Genomic DNA, 25,494 nt, shown 5'->3' with positions numbered 1-25,494 from the left:
CCAGGCCTGCACCGTTGTTGAACCAGGCGCGCGCCCACCCGGCTGCTGTGGGCGCGCACCTGGTTTACTAAAATTGATTGTCCGTACGCATCCACGTGAGCAAAATCGTTAAAAGAAGCTTTTACGTAAGAAGTAAAAGCGAAATGAAGTCTGTATTAAACTTCTACACAGGTGAACTTTGTGGTTTCTTTTCGGCGGACTGAAATACGGGTGTGGCGACTTTCTCAGGCTTTGTAAACTACTTTCCCTTTGAGGTTCTCAGGCGTTTAACAACTGGAAAACAATAATGATGGCCTTGTACACTACCAGGAATAGCCTATCACTTCGAGTTGAAAGAGGACATATCCCTTATGTACGCAAACAAAAATGAAGAGCAGCTATGAGGCTTTGTCGAGAGAATTTGTGGGAAAAACACGATAGTCAAACTATAAAACAGTTTAGAAGATACTTCTGTGTGTAATATGTTGGTTAAAGTGGTTTGTTTATTAAGTGCTCCAGGAATCATGTACTGTACATCATTTGTTTATTTGAACCTATATGAACTAGTTATCTGATTCCTGCGATAGTGTGTAATTATTAGTGTTATTCTAGTATGGACTTCTAGTTTTAGCTATAGTCATAGTTAGTTTCATCAATAAGCAAATGGTATGGTAGTACTGTTTAAGTAGGGATCTCCCAATAAATTTTACACACTGCCCAAAAGTCTGCCTTGAAAATCATTCTAGAAACATCATACGCGACAAAAATCACCTTTTCGGAATAGTACTGTATAGTATATATACATATGTGTGTGTGTGTGTGTGTATCTATATGTGACCGAATCTGCAAAAACCCGACACAATCGTGCAAATATTTATAATCTTCTTAGCCAACTGTACCCTCTGGCAAAGTTTCAACCTCATATGTCAATAACTTGAGTTACAACTCTACAAAGTAGCAACAGCAGAAAAATCAATTTGTACAGCAAATATAAGGAAAATAAAGTACAGGCGCCTACAAAAGCGGTTGTAACTTACCAACGAATTGAGGTACGGTGCTACAATTTTCACCATTGTGTTTGCCATGAACAGGGGAAGCAATTACTGAGTAAGTCTTTCCTTTACTCATCCTTCTTCACTGCATACAAAAGCGAAATTCGTGAAGAAAAATTATTGCATACGATCACTTCGATGTAATGTAAGCAAACGCTCATAACTCCCATATCCTTAGGTCTACTGCAACGAAACTAAGATTTGCCAACTCCTCTTCAGCAGGCAAATAAGGTGATATCCAGGTTTTTATTGTTTGTCGCTTCCTTCACAAAGAAAGAGGCATTCAAAAATTTACAGAATTTTTCAATAATATGCAAGTACTGTATTTCACCCAATGTATTCATTGCTTTATATGGTAAGCGTGATTGTGTTGGGTTTTCACAGATTCGGTCACATATAATAAATCACTACATGCTTTCGTTTGCTCTCTACAGAACGTTGAAGACGTTGGTGTAGAGGAAAACTTGAGCTACCTTCCTGTCAAAACCATGAACAAACAGCCAAAGCACTAGCGCATAGAACTGTTAACCCAAAGGTCCAGGATTCAATTCAAGCCCATGACAACTTTTCTCTTCTCAGTGCCACCTTTTTGTGACACACTTTTTCATATGTCAGCTATTGACGACAATTACTCAGCAATCTGTACACATATCGACATGATTAACACAAAATGAAAAACTCACCATCTGGCTACATCACAAAGTTTATTGCAAGCTTCTATGTGTATTCCTTCGTCCGCTACAGCACGTTGAAGGCCATGTTGTAGAGAAAACTTCAACTGCATTCCATTGCAAATCACACGATAAACAGTTGTTGCGGTTACTGCTGTGTGGGTGTGGGTTCAAATCTCGCCAGTAACAAAACTTCTTTTTTTTTCCGTTTTATATACCTTTTTGGTGCATACTTTTTCTAATTTTTTTCTCATATAAGTTCATAGCATACAGCTATTGCTACACCGCATATGGACTGCTCAAAAAGTATACAGTAGTACATTTGATGGGTATAGGGCAGGCCAATTAGCTGCACCTGTGTATTCAGTTAATTTTGCTCAAACCTTAGTTGCTTGTAGTATAGCTACAACTGCTTTGAACACTGTTGACCATGTTATTACAGTGCCTGTATGATAAGAAGAACACCACATAATTAGCAAATGTAACTAATAGGCTTGCATGATGGTGAAATAAGGTTCATGATATCACCATGCATGCTACTCAGTATGATCCTTAATGCTTCATTCCTAGAGCACTGATTCATGTTATTGTGGTTAATGTGAAAACTTGAAGTGGTCCTGCACATAGGGCAGGTACCATGAATATAGGTATAGGGCAGGCCAATTGGTTTGTCTGTGTGTTTGTCCCATGCACAGTAAGTGCCTTCTCTATGTAACTTCAATTCTTTGTGATGTTAATGCCTAAATTATAGCCAGGAAGTGTGTACCTGTGTATTAAGTTAATTTTGTTCAAACCTTTGCTTGCAGTATATTGCTACAACTGTTTTAATGCTCTTTGTTAATCACGTTTTTACAGTGCCTACATGATAGGACAGCACCACATAATTTTCACATGTCTTGATAATTATTGGTTAGCCTACATGCAATTCTGCTGTTTAGTTAACCCGCACATCATTTTAATTAGGCTTGCATGATGGTTTATACAAGATATCATCATGCATGCTACTTTAGGACATGACCTTTATTGTTTCATTCCCAATGCAGTGGTTCATGCTATTGTGGTTGATATGGAATGTGAAATGGTCCTGCCTGTAGGGCAGGTACCAATGCTAGTATAATATATAATAAAACTCTTACAGGTGGCTGGATATAGAATTTTTAAAAAATTACTCGACCTCTACAGGCCAAATGAAGCAGTGCATGGCCACTATTTTACGCCACAATAACAAATTCACCAGTGGGATGTGTGGTTCCAACAAGTGTAGGCCCTCTGCACCTTTTCTTCTTTTATCTTCTGCTTGTCTTCTCTTCATCCAATGAAACCATATTGAGGCGTTAATTTTCGGCATCAACACTTTCTTTCAGCAGCGTATTTAGACACTACAGAATTATTTCAGAACTGGATTTCAAAAGTGCTTCAGTTATGCTAGATATCTGTAACTTTGCGATTGTGATCTTGTTCGCAATTGGTTCGTGACCACACCCATCAAATAACGATCTACATGTAAGTAGACTATTAGCAATGAAGTATGGAGGTCACACCTCTTTTCAGTCTAGCTATTTACTTAACAGTAAACAAGATGACTTCATCACTTATTGGTCTAGCTAGCTGCACACTCCTTGGCTGACTCGAGATACTCTAATCCAACAGTCATTCAAATACAGCAGTCATATGTGATATTCTAATAGAACAATCACAAGTTACACTGTAGCTAGTTGTGCTGCAACAAAACAAACTAGTGTTTAAAAAATTGTTAATTCAATATTGAAGTAGCTATATAGGGATCTATAAAGTAGTGAAACAAGAGATGAATGATGGTATTACAGCATAGCTCAGTGGGAAAGTCTCTACTTTGACATTGCACAGAATAATTGCTATAGCTAATGTACCAAAGTAGGGACTTTCCCACCAAGCTATGCTGTAATACCATCATTCATCTCTTGTTTCACTACTTTTTAGATCCCTACTTCATTATTTTAAACACTAGTTTTAGTTCATCTTTCTTAATTCCTTATGTAACACTTTGCGTGGGCAGATCAAAGGAATTTTTGAGTATACATATCTGATAATTATTACCCTGTGGTCAGGGCATTATTTTTGTAATGCCCTCTAGCACATGAGGTAGCGGTACTATTATCACCAGTTGAAGTTTGGCCACAAGAAGCACTCAGATGGAGGCGTTTCCTATTCTACAAGTTGGGAAACATTACTTGAACTAGTCTTATTGTGCACACACAAATTTTCGGCATGTTTTCGAATACGGACCATACCCACATTACAGATAGCACGAGTTAACCATGAAGCTTACTCCTTTAGGCCTTTAGTATATGTTGTAATTAGTCTTTAAACAACTCAATTGCATTTAAAAACACTTGTAAATTCCCCGTGATTTGCAAAAACTCAACTTTTCTGTAGCACTCGACCGTTTATTATAACAAACATAGCTGCAACGTTACCTGCTGCCTAGCCACAATTGAATCTTTCGGCATGTATATAAAATGAATCCAGTGGTTTCACTCATATTGGCATGGATGGTTAATCACCTGGCAGGCTATTAGCTTGCAATAGAAGTGTTACATAATAGTTGTAACATGGGCACTCGTAGTCTGCCTGATATGTTCACCCTCATCCCTCGGACCTGCAGCCCTCATGCTTCTGGTGGAAATATCAGGCAGACCACCTGTGCCCATGTACAGCTATTAATTAGTTATTGATTTAGTTACAATTATATTTTCTGTGTTGTTTTAGTTATAAATGTGAAAAATCTTTTGTTATATATAGTTTTAGTAAAATTTTTAAAAACCTTTTAGTTTTAGCAATAAAATATTTATAATTTTAGTTATCTTTCTCAATTCTTTTAAGCTTTGGTAAATTATTCTGTTGTTTTTTAGTTGTAGGTTTACTTTTAGTTATAATATGGAGTTTTAGTTAACTAATACGTATTTGTCTTACTAAAAGTGCTTTTAATTGTAGATATAGATAACTAGTAATTATATGCTACATGTTGATTATATTGAGACGGAGTTATAGTCTTGTTACTGTTGATTTTACTGTTGTATTTGTGACCATTTTAGCAAACACCTGACTTGTTTGCGAGCATACATATTAAGAAAAATGAAACTTAAAAAATAATTCATAAATTATGCTACAAAGAAAAAATACGCAAGATTTTATCAGGCCAGTACTCGGAGAAGGAAGACTCAAATTGATTAAAACTATGTACCGTCTTGATCACCTGCTCATGGAGAGTTCGCAAAATTTTGTTTTGTTTTGTAGCTCCAAAGGTATACATGTCACATGCATTTGTTTATGATGCGGTAAACATAAACAAGATTGTCATCATTTCTTCTACTAAACCACCTTTATATCCATATGCGCAAGTGACTACAGAATTACACTATACCTTTGCGGATGTGCTAATCCATGACGAACATTTTAAGCCAAATTGCAACATTGTAGACTAATCCATACAGAAGTTATGGTTGCAAATGTAGGTGCCTGTAGTTTTCAGTATGGTCACTGTACAAATTGATTATCTTGCTTTTCCTACTGTCTATTGCTATAATTCCAAAAGTACTCACCACCAAAGGCTGAAACTTTAGTGATCCATTCCTTGGACACTGCAGATAATGCTGAGAAAATAAAGAAATTGTGCGAAACAGTCAGGTTTTTGCTGAGACAGTCACATTTATTCTATGTATTGTAATCATTTTGTGATCATAGGATACCACCATTTTAGTCTTGAAGGAACAAATCAAAGAACACCATGATATGCATCCACCTGCACATAGGCAGCGACTGGTATTTCATAAGCCAGGTATTGTGTACAGTACATAGTTATGTAGTAACTGACAACGATGATGGCATACAATTTAGTCCCAGTCATGTAATGTTAGTTGTTCTGTTGAGTATATCAGCAGGATTGTAAACTGTGTTACAAGTATACAGAAAAATTTAGAATTTTCAACTAGAGTAGAGACCATAGCACATCAATAAAAAGTGCTGGAACAAGTTGGAGTAGTGCACGATATTATATGACAGTAAAACAATAAGAAGTGTTATATCCCTACTGTGCTCAAGATATACCATAGTGGAAATGCTCAGTAGGGATATAACACTTCTTATTGTTTTACTGTGATTTAATACTGTGCACTACTCCAACTTGTTTCAGCACTTTTTATCAATGTGCTATGATCCCTACTCTAGTTGAAAATTCCAAATTTTTCTGTGTACTTGTTTGTTAACTTTTTTGTAAAATAGCTATTATGACTGGTGAACCCACGTATACTGCATCTGAAATGGGACCACGCACCCCAATTATCATCTGAAAAGTGAAGTATCCATTACGCTTCGTTGTCAGCTTTGTTCAACCCATTACACAGCATTTCGAATCAAGAACTGTTCGAAAAGCACCTCTGCAAACGACACATACCGAAAGAAATGGTGCTGCACGCAGTTATATCAATTATCGTCTGAAAAGTGAAGTATCCATTATGCTTTGTTCTCGGCTATGTTCAACCTGTTACACAGCAGTGCGAGTCAAGAAGCACCTCTGCTATCAAAGTAGCCACTATGATCCCGATGAGAAATACGGACAATTTCCGTTATGAAAGGAAGCCATCACGTGCTATCACCAAATCGACACTTTTCACTGTCAGCAAAGATGAATGGGACACAAAGGAGGACACTGGTAAGTCCATGAAGAATGCATTGTACGTACTGCGGTATGCCAAAAGGCACCTGTCAGGCCAAAGCAACATCGAACGGTGAAAAAATCAAGCCCAGATCCTTAGCCGTTATCGAGTTACGTTTGTCTGAAGGCATCAGTCAGCCACTAGAAAATCCGTTAAATAAATTATTTTTAAAATTCCGTAGTGAAAGCGTTTCGGGTTGATCTGAAAGCTTGTTTGGGCTTACTTTTACCTAACCAATACTGCCTCATCGTCGTCAAGGGAAGTTGAGGTTGTTTTTTGGGTGATATTACTTCGTGCACCATGCCTACTCCTTTGTGGTCCCTACTATACAGTTACTATCATACTGTATGATTATACAACAGGTATTAAAGATTTATACCTTAGGCTCCAGTTATTTGGCAGACATGGTTAGTAAGCGTATGTCACATACTTGTCTAGATGCCTGTTTGTTACGCACATAGGGTCAAAATTGCTACTATAAACTCATGCTACATAGAATGGCTACATACAGTAGAATGGTAGTAAAGACCAAACCAGAAATGCCACAATACACTCAATGTTTTGCCAGGCATGATTCTAACTATAGTCTGTTCGTGTTCACCTGAACTCTTGTTATATGGGCCAGCTGCCCAAACATTTAGTAGTGCTGTAAGGGTGCTCTCGCGTATGGCTTCCTGTAAATTGTGTTTTCTGCTATAACTTACGAACGGATTACAGTGAGTTAAGACATGGGATTTGGACTAAACTGTGCAGTAGTGATAGCTTATTGCAAATAAAGAGTTTAGCAGAATGGTTTAGAAGGCAAGTTATAATTTTTCGCTTCAAACTAGAACTACCACAGTTTACGCCCTAAAGACTTGATTATTTTAAAAATACATTATTGAAAACTGTGCAAGCAAACGTGCATTTCTATTTTTGTTCTCTGGCTTCTCAGTTATCAGATATAGTCCGGTAGATATAACTGAAAAAAGGGGTGAACCCGGAAAAAATTCGAAGAAAGCTGATTTTGGTATCATTAGAAAGCAAATTTTTCATAGAATAACATATCCAAAATCCTCTAAAATCCACCTTGGGGAAAAAAATTTTATGGCCAATTTAGTATTGAGACATATGTGACTGGATTCAGAAAAGTGGATCTTCTACAGATATCCAATTTACCAACTTTGACAACTCATAACTTCAGATTGGAATATGGTATTGACTTGAAATTTGATCAGTAGTGAACACCAGCATCATTTAATAGGTGGAGAAAATTTCAGAGTGATATTCCACTTGAACACTAAGTTGTGGTTTCTCAATCGGATGCATTTGCAAACCCATTTTTGCAAATCTGGTCATTTGTGACCAACTTTCTCCTCCACATTTTGTAACACACTAATACTCCATGTTTGCAACAAGAGCATAATATTGCTACCACATGGATTTGCAGTGGAAAGCTGGAATTTATTTTGTACAAAATTAATATATATGATCTATGGGACTGGTCCCATGTCTATCATCATCAGTTGCAGCCTTAATCCTTCTAATTTCCAGCCCCATATTAAGTTCTCTCCAATGAATAACTTCTTGCATCAGCTAAAACCATTGATCCTGAAAACTCCATCCAACTGCAAGGGTTAGCACACTTTCACAGCTCTCATGTGTAATAAATTTCTGATGCCACCATTTCCATGTACTTTGTTTTGTATACCTGAAACTCCTCAATGAATCAGACTGATTCCCATCATATTCCAACTTTTTCAATATGTGCAATTGTTGCATTATACAATCCATCATTAACTTTTCAATCGTTTGCATATCATTTGATTGCTGATTAGGCCGACTTTACCTATTCAAATGTTACGGACATTGTATCACAGCCACCCCAGGCATGTGAAAAGAGGACCTACATATGTGCCCAATAACGTCATCATTTTTCCAAATCTTCAAATGTTTTACAACCTCTGAATGAAAAGAGATACGTACTTCTCATGTTCTGCTTCCAGCATGCACCAGTAGCACAATTGAGAACTTCATTGTTGTCATCAGCTACAACATTCACTCTACTTCCTTCAATTGCAAAATTGAAGTGCGCATTGGACCATCAGTATGTCAGAATCTCCATGTGTGCAATCAGTGTGTAGGGCTGTTAGCATTCCCAGGTATGTTATGGTATGTGCAGGTGTAGATATTCAGTCAATTGAATCTATGGAAGCATACAAAAGTCAGGAAGTTTTCTTGCTAATGAAAAGAACAAACATCAATTGATTGTCCAATATCTGAGAGATGATGGCCAGGTCGTGCATCAGAGTAATTTGGATGCTGACACACTGATTGTTCAATGTGCACTTCAATTTACAATTGAAGGAAGTAAAGTGTGTTGTAGCTGATGACACTGATGTTCTTGTCCTCCTGCATGGTGCACCAGAGCATAGCAAGTATATATTTTCTTTCAGAGGTTGGGAAACATTTGAGCATTGGAAAATTGATGACATTATTGGGCACATAGGTCCTATTGTAACGTCATAATCACATCTCCTCTTTTTGCATGCTTGCATGGAGTGGCTGTGATACAACATGTGCGACATTTGAACAGGGTAAAGTTGACCTAATCAAGAAGAAAATGATGTGCAAATGATTGCAAGAGCAACACACTTTCACAACTTGTATATGCATCTACAAGTTATTCATTAGAAGGAACTTAATAACTAACTTGATCCATTACCATAATGGAGCTGGAAACTAAAAGGATTGAGGCTGTATGCAACTGATGATAACAGACATGGGACTAGCACCAGGAGTCTTAACTTAATTTGTACAATATAAATGCAAGCTTTCTACTGCAAATCCATGTGATAGCAACATTATGCTCTCATTGTAATCATGGATTAAAGTATGTTGCAGCATGTGGCAGTTGCAGGGGAGAGAGTTGCAGAAGTGCTGAGGAAACTGTTTACAATAATCGTGACAAATATATTTGTTCAGAACTTACATGATAGGCACCTTTTTTATTTCTATAACCAGTCTTATTCTTATTTCATACAGCTAATATTGATTGCAATGAATTTCTTATGAGAAAATATTTTAAGGATAGTATGCATTTTTGTTAACCACAAATGACCAGATTTGCAAGAATAGGTCTACCAAATGCATTTAATAAAGAAACCACACTTAGTGTACAAGGTGAATATCAACCTGAAATTTTCTGCAACTAATACGTGATGCTGGTGCGTACTACTGATCAAATTTCAAGTCAATACCATTTTCCAATCTGGAGATGTCAAATTTGGTAAATTGGATATGTGTAGAAGATCCACTTTCCTGAATCCAGTCACATATACCTCAATACTAAATTGGCCATAAAAAATTTTCCCCAATGTGGATTTTAGAGGATTTTGGATATGTTATTCTATGAAAAATTTGCTTTCTAATGATACCAAAATCAGCTTTCTTTGAATTTTTTCCGGGTCCAACCTTAAATCTACCGGACTAATACTCTTCTACCGATTTTGTGCTGGCACTAATCAGTCTTCTTTACCTCCACACCATTCCTTGCCAGAAGGAGCTATCAAAAAACGACAAACACTTTTTAAATTTTTTTTCTCTTTTCTCCAACTTTTCAAACACACCTTATGTAGCTAAAGTCTTTGAGCAGGCTGTAGGACCAGGTGTCCTACAGACCTTCAGCACTTGTGCTGTAAAGCATTAATAAATAAACTAGTGTCCATTTGGTTCTACTTGGGGTACTTAGAGATAATGAGTTACTCTCTAGAATTCCTATGGATATAATTACATGAAAATAACAAGGAGAAAACATCCTGACCACCTGGTAGACTCCTGTAAGCGTTTGAGCGTAAATCAGATGGCTGCAGGTTCGAGGCTACCTAGGTTCAGTCATGGATTTTTTCTCCTTTCTCCAACTTTTCAAACACACCTTATGTAGCTAAAGTCTTTGAGCAGGCTGTAGGACCAGGTGCCCTACAGACCCTTAAAGCATTAATAAATAATAATAAATAATAAATAATGCATAAATACCATGGTTGCCCATCTGAAATTTTCGTGCCTATCGGGTCTAAAATGACAAACTAGTTCTAATTTTAGTATCAAAGTGTAGAAACTGAGGCGCCCGCAGCTGCTCCATGGCCACAGTTATTGTTTCTTAATTGCACAACCAGAAGATAATCGGTCAATTACGGATCGCTATATTCATTAGACCACGATGAAGTAGATGCAACACTTACTTCGCTTCCTTCATGTATATCGCTCTTCTTTCTTCGTTTGTGGCAGGTTATTTCATCATAAAAGACATTTTCTCAGTGGCCCGACATTTTCTCAGTGGCCCTGTTAAACAAGCCACAGGCTAATTAGATAATTACTATTAGGATAAAAAAGTTGCTATTAAAGGAAATTTTGGGGTCAGTGAACACAGCAACACCAAAAAGCTTTTGATTAAAGTTTGTGAAGTAGATGTAATAGCAGCTACTGAAAAAACTTTTATCACAATGATACCAAGTTACTCGATATAGCAGATACCATTAAAACCATTTAATACAAGTATGTAGATTTATCTGATATAGTAATATTACTGAAACCTTTTATCACAAGCAAGCAAGCATATATGATATAACAAATACCATTAAAACCTTTTATTACAAATATGCAGATTTATTTGATATAGCATGATCACTGAAACCTTTTATCATAAGCAAGCAGGCTTACGTGAAATAGCAGATACCAATAAAATCTTTTATTAGAACCATGCAGACTTAGCCTGTATAGCATATATCAGTGAGACTTTGTACCCAAAATAAACTGAAATAGCAGTATTCACAGCAAAACTTTACATCGATGGAAGCTTTACAGTGGTTGCAAAAGCTTTTAACCAAAGGTCACAGGAGTAGCAGTGATAGCAAGGCATTTCACGACTCATGATCAACCATCTGCTATGCATACCCAACAAAAAGAGCTAATGCTTTATAGTCATTCAATACTAGACCCTTTATATGAGATACAGGAAATGCTCATTGCTACTACATGCACATAATATATAGACTACCATGGAATCAGAAACAATCTCAAGTAATACCTTTACAAATATTTCTGGCAGTTGTCTCCACTAATGATGACTTGAAGATTTGGATATATATGTATACTATGATGCATTACATGATAATATTAACATTGTTGTTCATACAACCAAGTTAATTTCATAAGTTTAATTTCACAGTAATCATTTCACAAAACTTAAGTCAGTAATCAAGGTTAATTAATCAAGATAATATTCTCTGTCTCACAATGATAGAAGGTCATTACAGTATTTTAAGTTCACCTTGTTCAACAGCACCTTTCAATGACTTTATTACTTCATTTTGCTCAGGTCCGCATCCATCAAAAAGTAATGACATAACATTGTTGCTTGTAGGATATTACAGTATCCTGAAACCATGTTGTGGTAGTGTGGCTATCATCATTATAAAATTCAACACTGACACGTGTGCCAATTGCCCTGCTCCCAGTAGGCACCTTCTTGATGTGAAGCGATGAACGCTTTTCAGGAGGCTTTGATGGCTTGAACTTTTTCTGTCGCGGTGTTACTTGGTATGAAATAGCTACATTTGATTCTGTAGCTAACTGTAATATAGCTTGGCGCTTATCCTCCAAGTAAATATGTTCTACCAAGGGCTTTAGAGAAATAAACTTTGTGCCATCAGGAACACTCTGTCTGTGCTGAGCTTTTGCAATACACGGGGAGCTCTCCACCAATCTGTCCAAGTTTGAACCTTTCTCCAGTTATTTGCCCGATCATCAAATTCAGAATAAAGATCTTGAGGAAGATGTGAAGCAATAGTATTCAAAGATTTCAATCCACACAGCACATCAAATTCATCCTGCACAATATCTTTCGATGACTCGTCAGGGATTCGTCTAGCAATGTGCATAAAAATATGGTACCCTGGTGACAAACCGGAAGAATTTACTTGCTTAGTTACCCTCATTGCTGATCGAAGAAAATGCACGTAAAAGGTATTGTCCACGTAAAAGGTATTCTACATCTTTACCAAAACTCGCTTGGAAAGCATTGCCCTCTGCATCCGCAAAATCCACTAGGATTTCTTTTTCTTTGTGTGAAGTAGTAATATTGTAGTTTTTGTGCTGCTTCCTCACATTTTCAGCCAACACAGACAATGCTTTGCCTATTGACACTGCATCTTCCCGGTTCAGTAGAGCCCTGCCACATGCGATAAACTTTTTTGAAATACTATTTTGGCAGACAACATTCAGGAAGTAAGGAAAGCATTGGCAGCCTGTGTAGTCAATATCTACATATAACACGTCTGCATTAGCCCAGTGATGGGCTTGAAACGGAGACTGGGAGTATGCATTCTGGCTCTCTCCACCAAAACTGTATGCATTATCCCCTTCTAATTGGTATTTACCTACCAATTTACCAACGGCTTAGATGAAGTAATGGTACCATCAATATGAGCTTTTATTGATTGGAAGGATGCTATAACTTTGAAAGGATTGACTCTACTATTGTATACTTTGTCAATCTCTTTCCTTGCCTTCCTAACCACAGCTCTGACTCGATCTAGGCTAGCAGTGGCTAAAGATGCTTCCATCGGTTGATAATTTAAACAACGCCTTTTTGCATGTCTTTTGGAGTAACTCTCATGTCTCGTTTAGCCAAGTTGGTAATGTCCTGAAGGACAGCTGGAGATATTTTCCACTCTGATGGTGGAGGGTGGTTGTGAATATATTCTTTTTTTTTCAGCATTAAAAACCACAAACCATCGCCTTCTATCTTCTGTTGGATTTAGTGGACATAAATATACTACATAGCAGCTACATGGGCCTGAGGAAACTAAGGCCATTGTGTGGTGGTCTTCACACCTGTAAACTTTTTGCTTAGTGGAAACAACGTACTGACAGCTTTCCATATCGCACTTCTTCACGCCGGAACAATATGATCGGTTTGCCATAAGCTGAGTTTCTTCACCGTTTATGGAAGCAGACATCTCCTTCACTTTGGTCTGTGACCTTGAAAATTGTATAGTTTAATAGCCAGTGTGGATCATTGGTAGCACCACTTAAGGAATAACAATCATCAAAGTAAAAGCAGATGTCTCTATTCTTGAATTCCTCCCCAAATCCTAAATACTCAAGATGCTTCACAGTTCCTTGTATCCACAGGAAATCCAAAGCAGCAGCAATACGAGGTTTGAGCTGAGTTCCACGATTGTGAACAGGCTTCTTCATTGGCTTGCTGTGAGTTACTCCTAGTATAATTTCAGGTATATTGGAGTATGGACTTACTGAGGGAACAGAATGCGGAAGGGGTATAAATGATTCACCAGATTTAGACAAAACATACCTTCGGTGTACTTCATAATGGCTGTCAAATGGCCTGAACTTGAAAGAGAGAGTGACAAAACCTAGGTGCACAGCCACATATACGTAGAATCTTATGCCAAACAGACTGTGACATCTTTAATCCATTTACCATTACTCCACACCCCCAGCACGCATCATTGTTGTCAAGCAAGTCAACCATTGCTGTAAAAGAACGAACATATCATTCTTTCGTTTGCAACAACACAGCTATCAGTAGTGTTTTAGTGACTCCTTGAAATCCATCATTGTCTAAGGTTTTCATCGTTTGAAATAACAACAGTAAGTAATCTTGTATATCACAAGTTTCCTGGCACACAGCATCAGATAAACGGCAAACTGCACAAAGCGGTGCATTTGCAGTAAAACATGTCGGAGGATCACTGTCATCCACATCACCATAAAAATGGGACAATACCCAAAAAAGGCATTTTCCATGATACTGAGAATAAATAAACCTCCAGCTCTTTTCATATGTTGACAGCACATCTTCTTTGCACAACTCCATGGAGCGATCTTGTGTGTGACAGTCTAAAGCTGATTTTAACCACAGCCCAAGCCTTTTATCGTCCATGCACTCATTGAATAATAGAATCCCATTAGCCTTAGCACCAGGCCGTCTGCCTGCCCTGCCCAATTCTTGAAGCAGTACCCCAAGATTCCTAGGACAACCGATTCTAATGACCTGTGGTACATTGGGGTTGTCCACTCCTAATTCATAGGACTCAGTGGCAACAAAAATGCTTATATCTCCACGCAAAAACTTTCTATCTGCCTGCTTTCTGTCATCAACTGGCATCTGTCCTGTGTACTTGCCGGCCTTGTAGCCATTCGATCGAAGCTTTTCTGCCACCTCTTCCACATCTTTGACAAAGTCCAAGTATACAACTGTTGAGCATCCATTCAACACTGGTTCAATAGCAGATATAGTTTTCTCCCACATTGTGTTACTAGTTGCATCGCTTTCCTCATCATCACTTTCAGCATCTAAACTCTCAATTTCTACACTCTGTGATTTACATCTCTTATAGCGGAGCAGGCTAAGTTCTAGATTGTCCTTGTGTACTCCCTTTGTTACAGTGACCATCATGCAAATACTCTTGCTGCAGTTTTTCAACCTGGCTACAAGTTAGTGTGTTGCAGACATAGCAATTATGGGACAAGGTAGACTTCTTAACTACTTTAAGTCATTAAATGCAGGGCGGTATGAATACATTTGATCAAAGATTTTAAGGGCTTCATTAATGGTAATCAGGCAGAATCTTTCTTTTTTTCTTTGTACGATGGAAAATTGACTCTTCGTTCCAACAAAAGTGGATGTAGCTGGTGTACCAAACAAATACTCAGGCGTGCAAAAAGCTACAATGGGCTCATTATTAAGGGCCTCAAATACACGATGATAGTTTGCAGACTTGCTACTACCAGCTGCTCTACCCAAGGCTATAGCTTGAATACCTCGTTTCTGCAAACTGTCAACTTGATTAGTTATGACAGATACAGCAGGCTCAACTACCAATGATACTTTACCCGGGAAGCAAATTGCAGGAATAATAAAACATAAAGATTTTCCACACCCAGTAGGCTGCACTACAATTGCGTCATGCCCATGTATGACTGCTGTAGCACACTCAATTTGAAACTGCTTTAATTCTGTTATTTTAAGCACATCCTTAACTTTTTGTATGTCTGCATGGGATATATGCCTATGGTCATCATGTGTGGAATTACTGCTGTTCCTTTCATTCTCAGTGGCAGGAACGGAATTTGACTGTGATAGCTGAGCATTTACTGTAGGCTGAAAATTAGCACAGTTCAACATGCCACTATTTGAATTGTCACCAGATGTGTCTAAACCAGTATCTACCTCCAGGTCCAGTTCTAAAGTGTTATCATCAATTGTACTACTGCTATTAAATTCAGATGCCAATGAACCAGTAGTTGAAGCCACAATAAAGCATTCACTTGTATGCTTAACAGTAGTATCTTGACAAGCTAAACCATCATTAGAAGTAGTTGCTTCATCCATTATACTGTCATCAAATGATGAGCTAGTGGGTTGCATATCTAAGCATTCATTTGTATCCATAGCAGGAGCATCTTGGTCAATAAAATTGTTGGAATGTATTTCCTCTAAATATCCCTTGAGCTGTTTTGATATCTCAGAAATATTCGGCCTTTCTATGGGTTTTGCTTTCCAACACTTCTCAATTAACTGTGCTATGCACTGTGGTGAATCATCAGGAATGGTAGGCCGATGTCCACTTTGTACAGCACTGAGGAGTTTCATAGAAACTACTGGCCAGGCCTCTTTACATAAGAAAACTTCATAAATCAAAATCGCTAGGGAATACACATCAGATTTTTCTGTAGGTTGTATTGAAAAATTTAATTCCCCGATTAATTCAGGAGCTAAATATCCAGGCGTCATCAATTGTTTAAAAGATGCAGATTTACAAGATATATGCGAGCCACCAGAAATCATTTTGCAGGCATAGTCTGTCACCTTAAAAATAAAATCATCTTCAGCAGCACCACATACTAGGATATTTTGTGGCTTAAGATCTCCATGCACAATGTTTTGAGCATGAAGGTACTGCACACCTGCTACTGTATCAGTTAAGGCAAGAATCCTGAGTTGCATTGGAGTGTCATTACCTAACTGCAATAGCAAACCAGCTAGTGTTGTAACTATTGAATCACATACACTCTTACTGCAGTACTCGAGAACAATTAAGCCTGTCTGAGGGCAAATGCCAAGGACTTGTGTGATATTAGGGTGCGAAAGATTGAAAAGTGGTTCATAAGCCTTCACAAAAGATGAAGCTAATCTCGGAACATACATCTTCAATTCCTTTATTGCGACCATGGCACTATTCCATGATCCTAGGTATACACTGCTAGATGCACCGTCTTCTAATTCTTTACCACTTTTTGTCACTTTCCCTTCTAAATTATACTTGCTCACCCAATTAAAACTTGCCACTGGTGTCTTTGGTAAGGTGACTGATATTCTTCTCCTCTTGTGAGCCGAGGTAGCTTCACACAGCACTCCTGAAATTATAGTAGCAGGTAAGGTATATCATATATACAGATATAAGCAACAATCACTTACTCTGCGACATTTCACATTTTACCGCACAACAGAGGTAAGCTTTCAGGGAATTTGTTGTTACACGTGGCACTTGGCACTGAAATCTCTAAAGCACGTGACGTCACGTGATGAGGGTGTGCATTATTCAGACGCTGGATACACTGGTCGCAGTTGTTATATGGAGTGGGCGAACGTCTTTATAAAAGGATACAGTGGTCGCTGTTGTTATATGGAGTGGGCGAACATTGTTATAAAAGGATACAGTGGTCGCTGTTGTTATATGAAGTGGGCGAACGTCGTTATAAAAGGATACAGTGGTCGCTGTTGTTATATGGAGTAGGCAAACGTTGTTATAAAAGGATACAGTGGTCGCAGCTATTACAGAGCACAATCATGCCTTTACTAGGTAGGGCATGTTGTTGTAATATGAGCGACTAGGTTTCTTTGTATATAAAGGCTATTTGTATTTGTTGATTTAATAGAGTGATGAATATCCTTTCATACAAATGTATTTACTGAGAATGAAGAATCTTTTAGTGAAAAATAATACCACCTAAACTTTTGATGTAGTCTCATTTCCCGTACTCTACGTGTAATAATGACAGAATTGCAGCTTCTTTGACTGAAGCAAACTATTTGACTGAACACTGCAGGTATCCTGATTACTTGCAAAACATGGAATAAATATTACTCTCCTAGCAGAGATTCATTGTAATTACAAGCTGTATAGTCATAATAGTATATGCTCTTAACAAGTATAGAAAATTTCACAAATAATTCATCTGAAATTTATATGTGTATGTACCTAATATCCAGGGTTTATGGTATACGTAGTGTACGAACCTATGAATATTTTTATCCTGTAAAGATACATCCATGCACCTTAAGGAATCCTCTGCTATCAAAATTGTCTATTACACATGTAGGCATAACCATTTTTTAGGAGGGGTTCCTGTATAATGTACACTTGTCTGTTGAGACCTACACGTGTGTCTTGTGAATCAAGTAATGGAATTTAACAATGCTGCGTAAGCAGTGTTTATCATAAGACGTTGTGGTTAGGGATGTGTCAATCATCCCAAAATAATCTCAGGAATAAGTGGGAATCAGGAATTATACTAGGATTTTGAGATCATTATCAAGCCTTTACAATGAGAAAATCAGATTGCATGATTCAGTTAAAAAATCAAATAGAACAGTCAGAAATTCTAATAGAACAGTTACTCTAATAAAGCATCACATAGAATGAATACTCTAATACAGCAACCAACTAACAGAATAGAAAACTGTCTGAAGCTGACACATAAATATAAATGGTCTAATACAGCAATACACTGTCATTATTGGCCAAAGGAAGGTGGGTTTTTGGGAATGATGGGCAGTTTTCAAAAGCTTATTATAAAGGAGCATTGCCCAAAACATAATACATATTATGCTTGGAGCATAATACTTTATGGCTACAATTGCTATATATGGCTTCACACATTCTGCAAATGCCTCAGTTCCAATGGTAAACAACTCTAAATTTAATCTACACTGTACTATGATCTCGTTATTGGCTTCTTCCTGACATGGACACTGCAGAAATCATCAATGGTGTTCGACTATCAAGAGTCCTGAACTCTGACCTTACTGGATTATTCTGCCGATTTCCATCACTTACAGGTACTGTTTCAAGGTTGTGTACAATCACTGGATTGGACTAGTGGACTGGACTGGACTACTGGACTACTGAACTGAACTCAGGTTTTTTTAGCACATATTTGGGCAGTTATTATTACGTTGAATACAAAATGTGCAGGTAAACCTGTCTACTTGGTATTGCCTATTATCTTAGGATTGTGTAGTAAGGACTGCAAAGGTAAAAGCGTGGCCCATAAATATAATCACCCAAAAACCAGCCTCAATTTCCCTGACAATGATGAGGCAGTGTTGGTTATGTAAAACTAGGCCCAAACAAGCTTTCAGATCAACCCGAAACGCTTTCAACAAGTTGCTACAGAATTTTTTTCTTAATTGTTAAATGGATTTTTCTCCTGACTGATGCCTTAAGGAAAACGTAACTCAATAACGGCTAAGGCTACAGGCTTGATTTTTTCACTGTTCAACATCGCTTCAGCCCGAGAGGTGCCTTTTGGCATACCGCTGTATGTATAATACATTCTTCATGGACTTACCAGTGTCCTCCTTTGTGTCCCATTCATCTTGGCTTACAGCGAAAGGTGTTGATTTGACGGTAGCACATGATGGCTTCCCTTCATTATGGAAATCAACCATATTCTTCATAGTGGGTACTTTGATTGTAGAGGTGTTTTTCAAATAGTTCTTGATTTGTAATGCTGTGTAACAGGTTGAACAACGAAGCGTAATGGATACTTCACTTTTCAGACGATAATTGGTAGCTGGGGTGCATGACGCCATTTCTTTCTTTTGATGCGGTATGCATGGGTTCACTTGTCATAATAAGTTTTAATTTACAAGAAAAGTTTAACAAAGAAGTACACAAAAATAGAAGGGATATAACACTTGTTATTGATTTGCTATTGTACACTACTCCAACTTGTTTCAGTACTTTTTATCGATGCGCTATGGTCCCTACTCTAGTTAAAAATTCCTATTTTTTGTTGTAGTAGCCATGCATCCTAAAATACAAGTTATAGTTATTGAGTCAGCTACTGTCTTGCTATTCTGTAGTTTATACATAGATGCAGCCGGGCAATGTTGATAAGTCTGGCATGATTACACTTTTGTGTGTATATGTGGGTTTCCTTATGTGTGGTGGAGTGATCTAACTACATGAGACTAGCATACTTACAACCAGTTGCAATATATTTGGTAAAAAAGGGAAAATACCTCAGTCTAGTCCACTAGTCCAGTCCAGTGATTGCATATTGCATAGCAATTACAACACGATTACTAAGGATATAACTGATATATACGCATTCTCCCTTGAGCACTGTGCACTCTCAGGATCATGTGTATATTTCAGTCATATTTCTCATAGGAATGGTATAACTAATCTACAGGACACTGGGTCATTGATCAACCTATCTAAACCCAGAGGTAGTTTTTAAGTAGAAAATAAGAAAGTAGTGTTAATATTGTCTCAGGTGAGACCGATTCATCATTGGTGCGGCACAAGCATTGCTACAGGGTACATAAAACACATTTTTTATTACATTGTGTGACACATTTTGGTTGCTTATGGAACTAAAAATATCTAAGTATACCTTACACATTGTAAAGTGTTAATATACCTTACACATTGTAAAGTGTTAATAATAAATACTTTAGGTTTAAGGAAGAAAATCCATCCCTCCTGGAGGAAGACTGAGTGTGGCCCTGACTAGACATTGGGTGACCTGCAGTTTGAATCCTGGGGCTGGAGGGATTTTTTCCTTACTTTGGCCCCTTTTCTGTTACACCTTATCAGTCACTAAGTCAAGTCATTAAGTCTAAGTCCTTAAAATTAGGTTAGGTAATCCTAAGGCTGCAGCACATGTTGCTCAGTGCTGGTCACTGTAAAGTGTTAATAATAATAATAACATAAAGTGATGCACAAATAGGCTCTTTAGTAGCCTTGTTTTAACATGAATTACCCATAGATTCAACTGATGTAAAATTGGAGGATCTTAATAGTAAACTATCTTCCTACGATGGTTTGACTGATGGCAGTACACTAGTGTTGGTGGTCCTTAATCGATTTGTATTCTATGTTAGTGGGTTAGATGGAAAGATACATGAAGTGGAAATCCCTTCTTCTACTCCTAAGGTTAAACAATTAATATGTACTTTGTTAAATGTAGTGTGTTCATATCAAAATTAAACCTGTATGATTCAAGTATGTATTATCAGGAAATAACATTCTGGCAATGAGATCAAATTACGTGATTTTAGGCCATGCAAAGTTAACTCTATGTTTCTGGTCCTACCAAGTCCCCAAAATTGACCAGGTGACCAGGCTTTTTTATTTTTTCAACTTTTTGATGTGGTATATATACTACATTAGACATAGCAGTACACAGAGTCATAGGGAAGAACTAGGTTAACATATAAAGTTAGTGCATCTTTATCTGAAAAGGTGTTTACGAGACACGAACCTTTCAACAGATACAAAATATTATAATTTACAAAATATTATAAATTATTGTATGGTGATTGCACAATTCATTCTGCAAAAAAAATGACCAGGAATGGAACCAGAAACATTTATTTAATTAACTTTTCATGACCTTAGCAAGTACAGTGTACTATACGCACCCATAGCTTTTGTACCCTGCTGTACCAGGGTGTGGATATGGGTGTTCATCCGGTCCCTTAAGTGTAATTTGGAAAACTTATTCGTCTTCATTAAACCATGTGTTATTACTGAGGTTTTTAATTTAATATTATATATATTATATACTAGCTGGTATAGTGTTCCACCTTTAACTTTCTGATCACAAAAGTTTGGCAAATTTGACAAAATAAAGGAAATTTGCAAGCTGTACTTTTTAAATATGTCAAACTTTTACCATCCATAGCTTGACAACTTATTTGTCACACTTAAACCTTGCCACAGTTTTGTTGTTTACAGCACATATTTCGTATGCACATACTGACATATAGGCCCTGTATATATCATAGGACTACTTAGTTGCTGATTTGTGTACTTTGCTTGAAAAGGAGTTTAAACATAACTTGTCCAAGTATCAAATTTTATTCAGAAAGGAACCTCTTGAAATTATAAGACATGGAAAGGAGATGAGACTGAAGGATTTTAGCCTAAAGTCCAGTGACAATCTACATATTACAGAACTTGGAATTACAATAACTGTTGTTAATCCACAGGTAAGAATGTATCCATGGTAAAATGTATGTGTATGTAGTGTGTAAAAAAAAGAAGTTGTTTTAATATAATGTATAAACATGCACAATACAATAGTACTTCTATTGTCTGAGCTATGATTTTCCAAACAGTATAAGTGACTATTTTATTTTAGTATTTTGTCCACATATGTAGCATACAGTACAATAGTACTGTATAGTAGGGACCACAAAGGAGTAGGCATGGCCCATGAAATAACGTCACCCCAAAACCAGCCTCAATTTTCCCAGATGATGAGGCAGTATTGGTTAGGTAAAATTAAGCCCAACCAAGTTTTCAGATCAACCCGAAATGCTTTCAACAAGTTGGTACAGAATTTTTTTTAAATATTTAACGGAATTTTCTACTGACTGACTGATGCCTTCAGACAAGTGTAACTCGATAACGGCTAAGGCTGCAGGCTTGATTTTTTACTGTTTGATGTCGCTTCAGCCGGAGAGGTGCCTTTTGGCATACCACAGTACGTACAATGCATTCTTCATGGACTTACCAGTATCTTCCTTTGTGTCCCATTTACCTTTGCTGACAGCGAAAAGTGTCGATGTGGTGGTAGCACGTGATGGCTTCCCTTCATAACGGATATTGTCCATGCTTTTAATAGGTGCTTTTTGAACAGTTCTTGAATCGTACGTACTGCTGTGTAACAGGTTGAGCATAGCTGGCAACGAAGCGTAATGGATACTTCACTTTTCAGACGATAATTGGTATAACTGGGGTGTGTGGTGCCATTTCTTTCCTTTGGTATCCGTGGATTGCAGAGGTGCTTTTCGAACAGTAGTTGATTTGTAATGCTGTGTAATGGGTTGAACATAGCTGACAATGAAGCTTAATGGATACTTCACTTTTCAGACAATAATTGATATAGCTGGAGCACATGGCGCCATTTCAGATGTGGTATGTAGGTTCACCAGTCATAATAATTATTTACAAAATAGTTAACTAACAAGTACACTAAAAAAATTTCAAGTATAGTAGGGAACATAGCACATCAGTAAAAAAGTACTGAAACAAGCTGGAGTAGTGCACGATATTAAATCACCGTAAAAGTATCTTGAGCACAGTAGGGATATAGCACTTCTTATTGTTTTACTGTGATTTAATATCATGCACTAATACAGCTTGTTTCAGTACTTTTTATCAATGTGCTATGGTCCCTACTCTAACTGAAAATTCCAATTTTTTGTATACTTGTGTTCTACCGTATAGTAAAAAAACTTTGGTGATAAAAAACTTTGGCGAATTTGGCGAATAGCATTCAATTCGCTGAAGTTTTTTTTGCCAATTATTTAGATGATCACACAAGCACATTGAGTAACTAGAAGTTGAGATGAAGGTCAGCTCGTACTACCATGCAATAAAGATCGAGCTGACTTTGGAGATCTTGATCTTCCTAGGAATGTGTCCCACAGTTGTAAGCACTCTTTGGGATAGCATTTTCAACCGGCTTCCCGTTCGCACGTCACTTTATAATAGTTCATCGTCTCGTGATAGATTTGGTTAAATACTTTGATATACATGATAACCTCTGCTACTGGAGTTCACTGAAAAAGCAAATACGGTCGCTTTCGGCATCGCAGGAAATAGAGAAGCACGCCTTTGCTAGCACGTTGTTAGATCAGTAGCTACAAAAGTACTGCTACAACAACAACGGTGTGTGGTATAGTGACACTAATTAGAATCCCAATCACGCGATCTGTACAAGGCATTAATAGGAATTACTTATGACCTAACTACATACATAAAACACCTCATACTACCTAAATATACATACACATATATGTCTGTTTCCTACATCTCCCCCTCCCCTCATTGAGTGGCATGGGTGTACAATCTATGTCATTTCCAGGCAGGGTCCTCAATTAGCCTTCTGGTGGGATGTTTGACATGTGTACAGCGGCGAGGTTTATCTGGTGATTGTTGTGGGAGTTCCTATGGTGAGTGTTGTAGTTCATCTGGCGATTGCTGCGGTGGCAGTTCAGCAGGAAGTACTGGTTGATTGAGGCTAACAGGGATGGACAAGGGAGCACGTCTTTATATAAAGCGCTGGTTGCAAATAAAAACTCTGCCACTTTGGGTTTTGATGTAGTACTTGCGGTGTGGACTGACTGTAATGATGGTCCCGTATGTCTCCCAGAGCCTTGTTTGTGGATGCTGGATAGCCACACTAGATCCAACATGGATATCTGGGAGTTCGTGGGTGTGAGTGTTGTAATATTTTCCAGCCTTTTGGAGGTGGTGTTCCATTTGCACATCAGCTTCTTGAAATTTGTGCTGCCATTCCGGTGAGAAGGAGCATCTGTGGGCTGGGTGTATGTCCTGGACAGGGTGCCCATATAGATTTTGTGCTGGTGAGAGGCTGTCCTTACGGGATGGAGTATTCCGGTATTGTAGGAGGGCTCAACATAGGTGGTCATGATCTATCTGTCGGCCATTCCATGATGTGGAGATGAGTTTTTTCATTGCCTTAACGGTGGCTTCTATTTTCCCATTGCTTTGTGGGTAATACGGGGATGAAGGCTTGTGTGTAAAGCCCCACTGTCTTGCAAAGTCATTGAATTTCTTGGGTTTGAATTGGGGACCGCCATCTGACCATACTGTCTCTGGGATTGCCGTGCGGCAGAAGGATTGCCTGATGGCTGTGATAACTTGACCAGAAGTTGTTCCCTGATCCATAGAGATAATGGCTGGCCAATCGGTGTAACAATCAACTAAGATCAGGTAGTTTTGTCCCGCGTATTCACAAAGATCAACTGCAATTTCTTGGAATGGCCGTGATGGTCTTGATTCTGGATTATTGGTTCTTTTGCATTTGAAGGTATGTGGTCTTGACATTTTTGACAGCTAACGATAACATTATCTATTGCGTTATCTATCCCTGGCCAGTACACAGTAAGCCGGGCTCGTTGTTTGGTTCTTACTGACCCTTGATGTGATTCATATAGTTGTGTTAGCACTTCTTTCCGCATTTGTGTGGGGATCAGTAGATGGCATCCGTTGACAATGAGGTTGTCATCCAACGTGAGATGCTGCCTGACATTCCAGTACTTTCTACATGGTTCTGGTAGTTGATGGCGATGGGTAGGAAATCCATTGAGGATAAACCATTTGAGCATCTGGTACTCATCATCCTGTTCTGCTGTTCTGCAAAGATGGTTTTAGGGTGTGTTCACTGTGTTGTCACTGGTGTGCGCTCGTAGCTCTGCAATAGACATCTCCTGATTACTGAAGGCATCAACTTCTGCGAGTATTTCTGTTGATAGTGGGTCAGATTCTGGACTACGAGAGAGGGCATCTGGGGCATTGTTCTTGCTGCCCTTGCACCACTCAGCAGTGAAATTGTAGGCCATGAGCCTGGTTTTAAGTCGTTGTAATCTAGAATTTTCAACCACATCCAGACGATACGAATTGAGGATTGGGAGCAGGGAATTGTGGTCTGTGATCACTGAAAAATGCTGTAGTCCTGATAGGAAGATCTTGCATTTTAGGGTGGCCCAGCATACAGCCAGCATTTCTAGCTCTATTGTGGCGTATCGTGACTCGGCATCTGAGAGGAAACGAGATCCTGCCTGGACGAGGGTCCAGGTGCCATCTTTCGACCTCTGTTGGAGGATAATTCCCAGGCCTTGTCTGCTCGCGTCGGTACACAGCCGTGTGGGCTTGTTCAGATCGAAGAAAGACAACGTTGGTGCAGTAGTGAGGGAACCCTTGGCCTTCATGAAGGCATCGTCATGGTGTGGTGTCCAGAAAAAATCGTTTTTGGTGCTAAGCA

General features: G+C 38.2%; 1 protein-coding gene across 1 annotated transcript in view; it reads left to right on the top strand.

Annotated features, from left to right (window-relative positions):
- LOC136246818 (alpha-protein kinase vwkA-like) overlaps positions 1 to 25,494 on the top strand; it is a 90,858-nt gene that overhangs the window by 6,695 nt on the left and 58,669 nt on the right. Inside the window, exons 2-4 of the mRNA XM_066038389.1 lie at positions 5,426 to 5,519; positions 20,464 to 20,630; positions 21,485 to 21,688. Of these exons, the coding sequence (XP_065894461.1) occupies positions 5,426 to 5,519; positions 20,464 to 20,630; positions 21,485 to 21,688 (465 nt within the window). The remainder of the gene's footprint in view (positions 1 to 5,425; positions 5,520 to 20,463; positions 20,631 to 21,484; positions 21,689 to 25,494) is intronic.

The sequence above is a fragment of the Dysidea avara genome, chromosome 2, assembly GCF_963678975.1.
Source record: "Dysidea avara chromosome 2, odDysAvar1.4, whole genome shotgun sequence".
Classification (NCBI taxonomy): domain Eukaryota; kingdom Metazoa; phylum Porifera; class Demospongiae; order Dictyoceratida; family Dysideidae; genus Dysidea; species Dysidea avara.
Note: the sequence above shows the minus strand (reverse complement) of the source record. Positions and strands in the feature narration are given on the sequence as shown.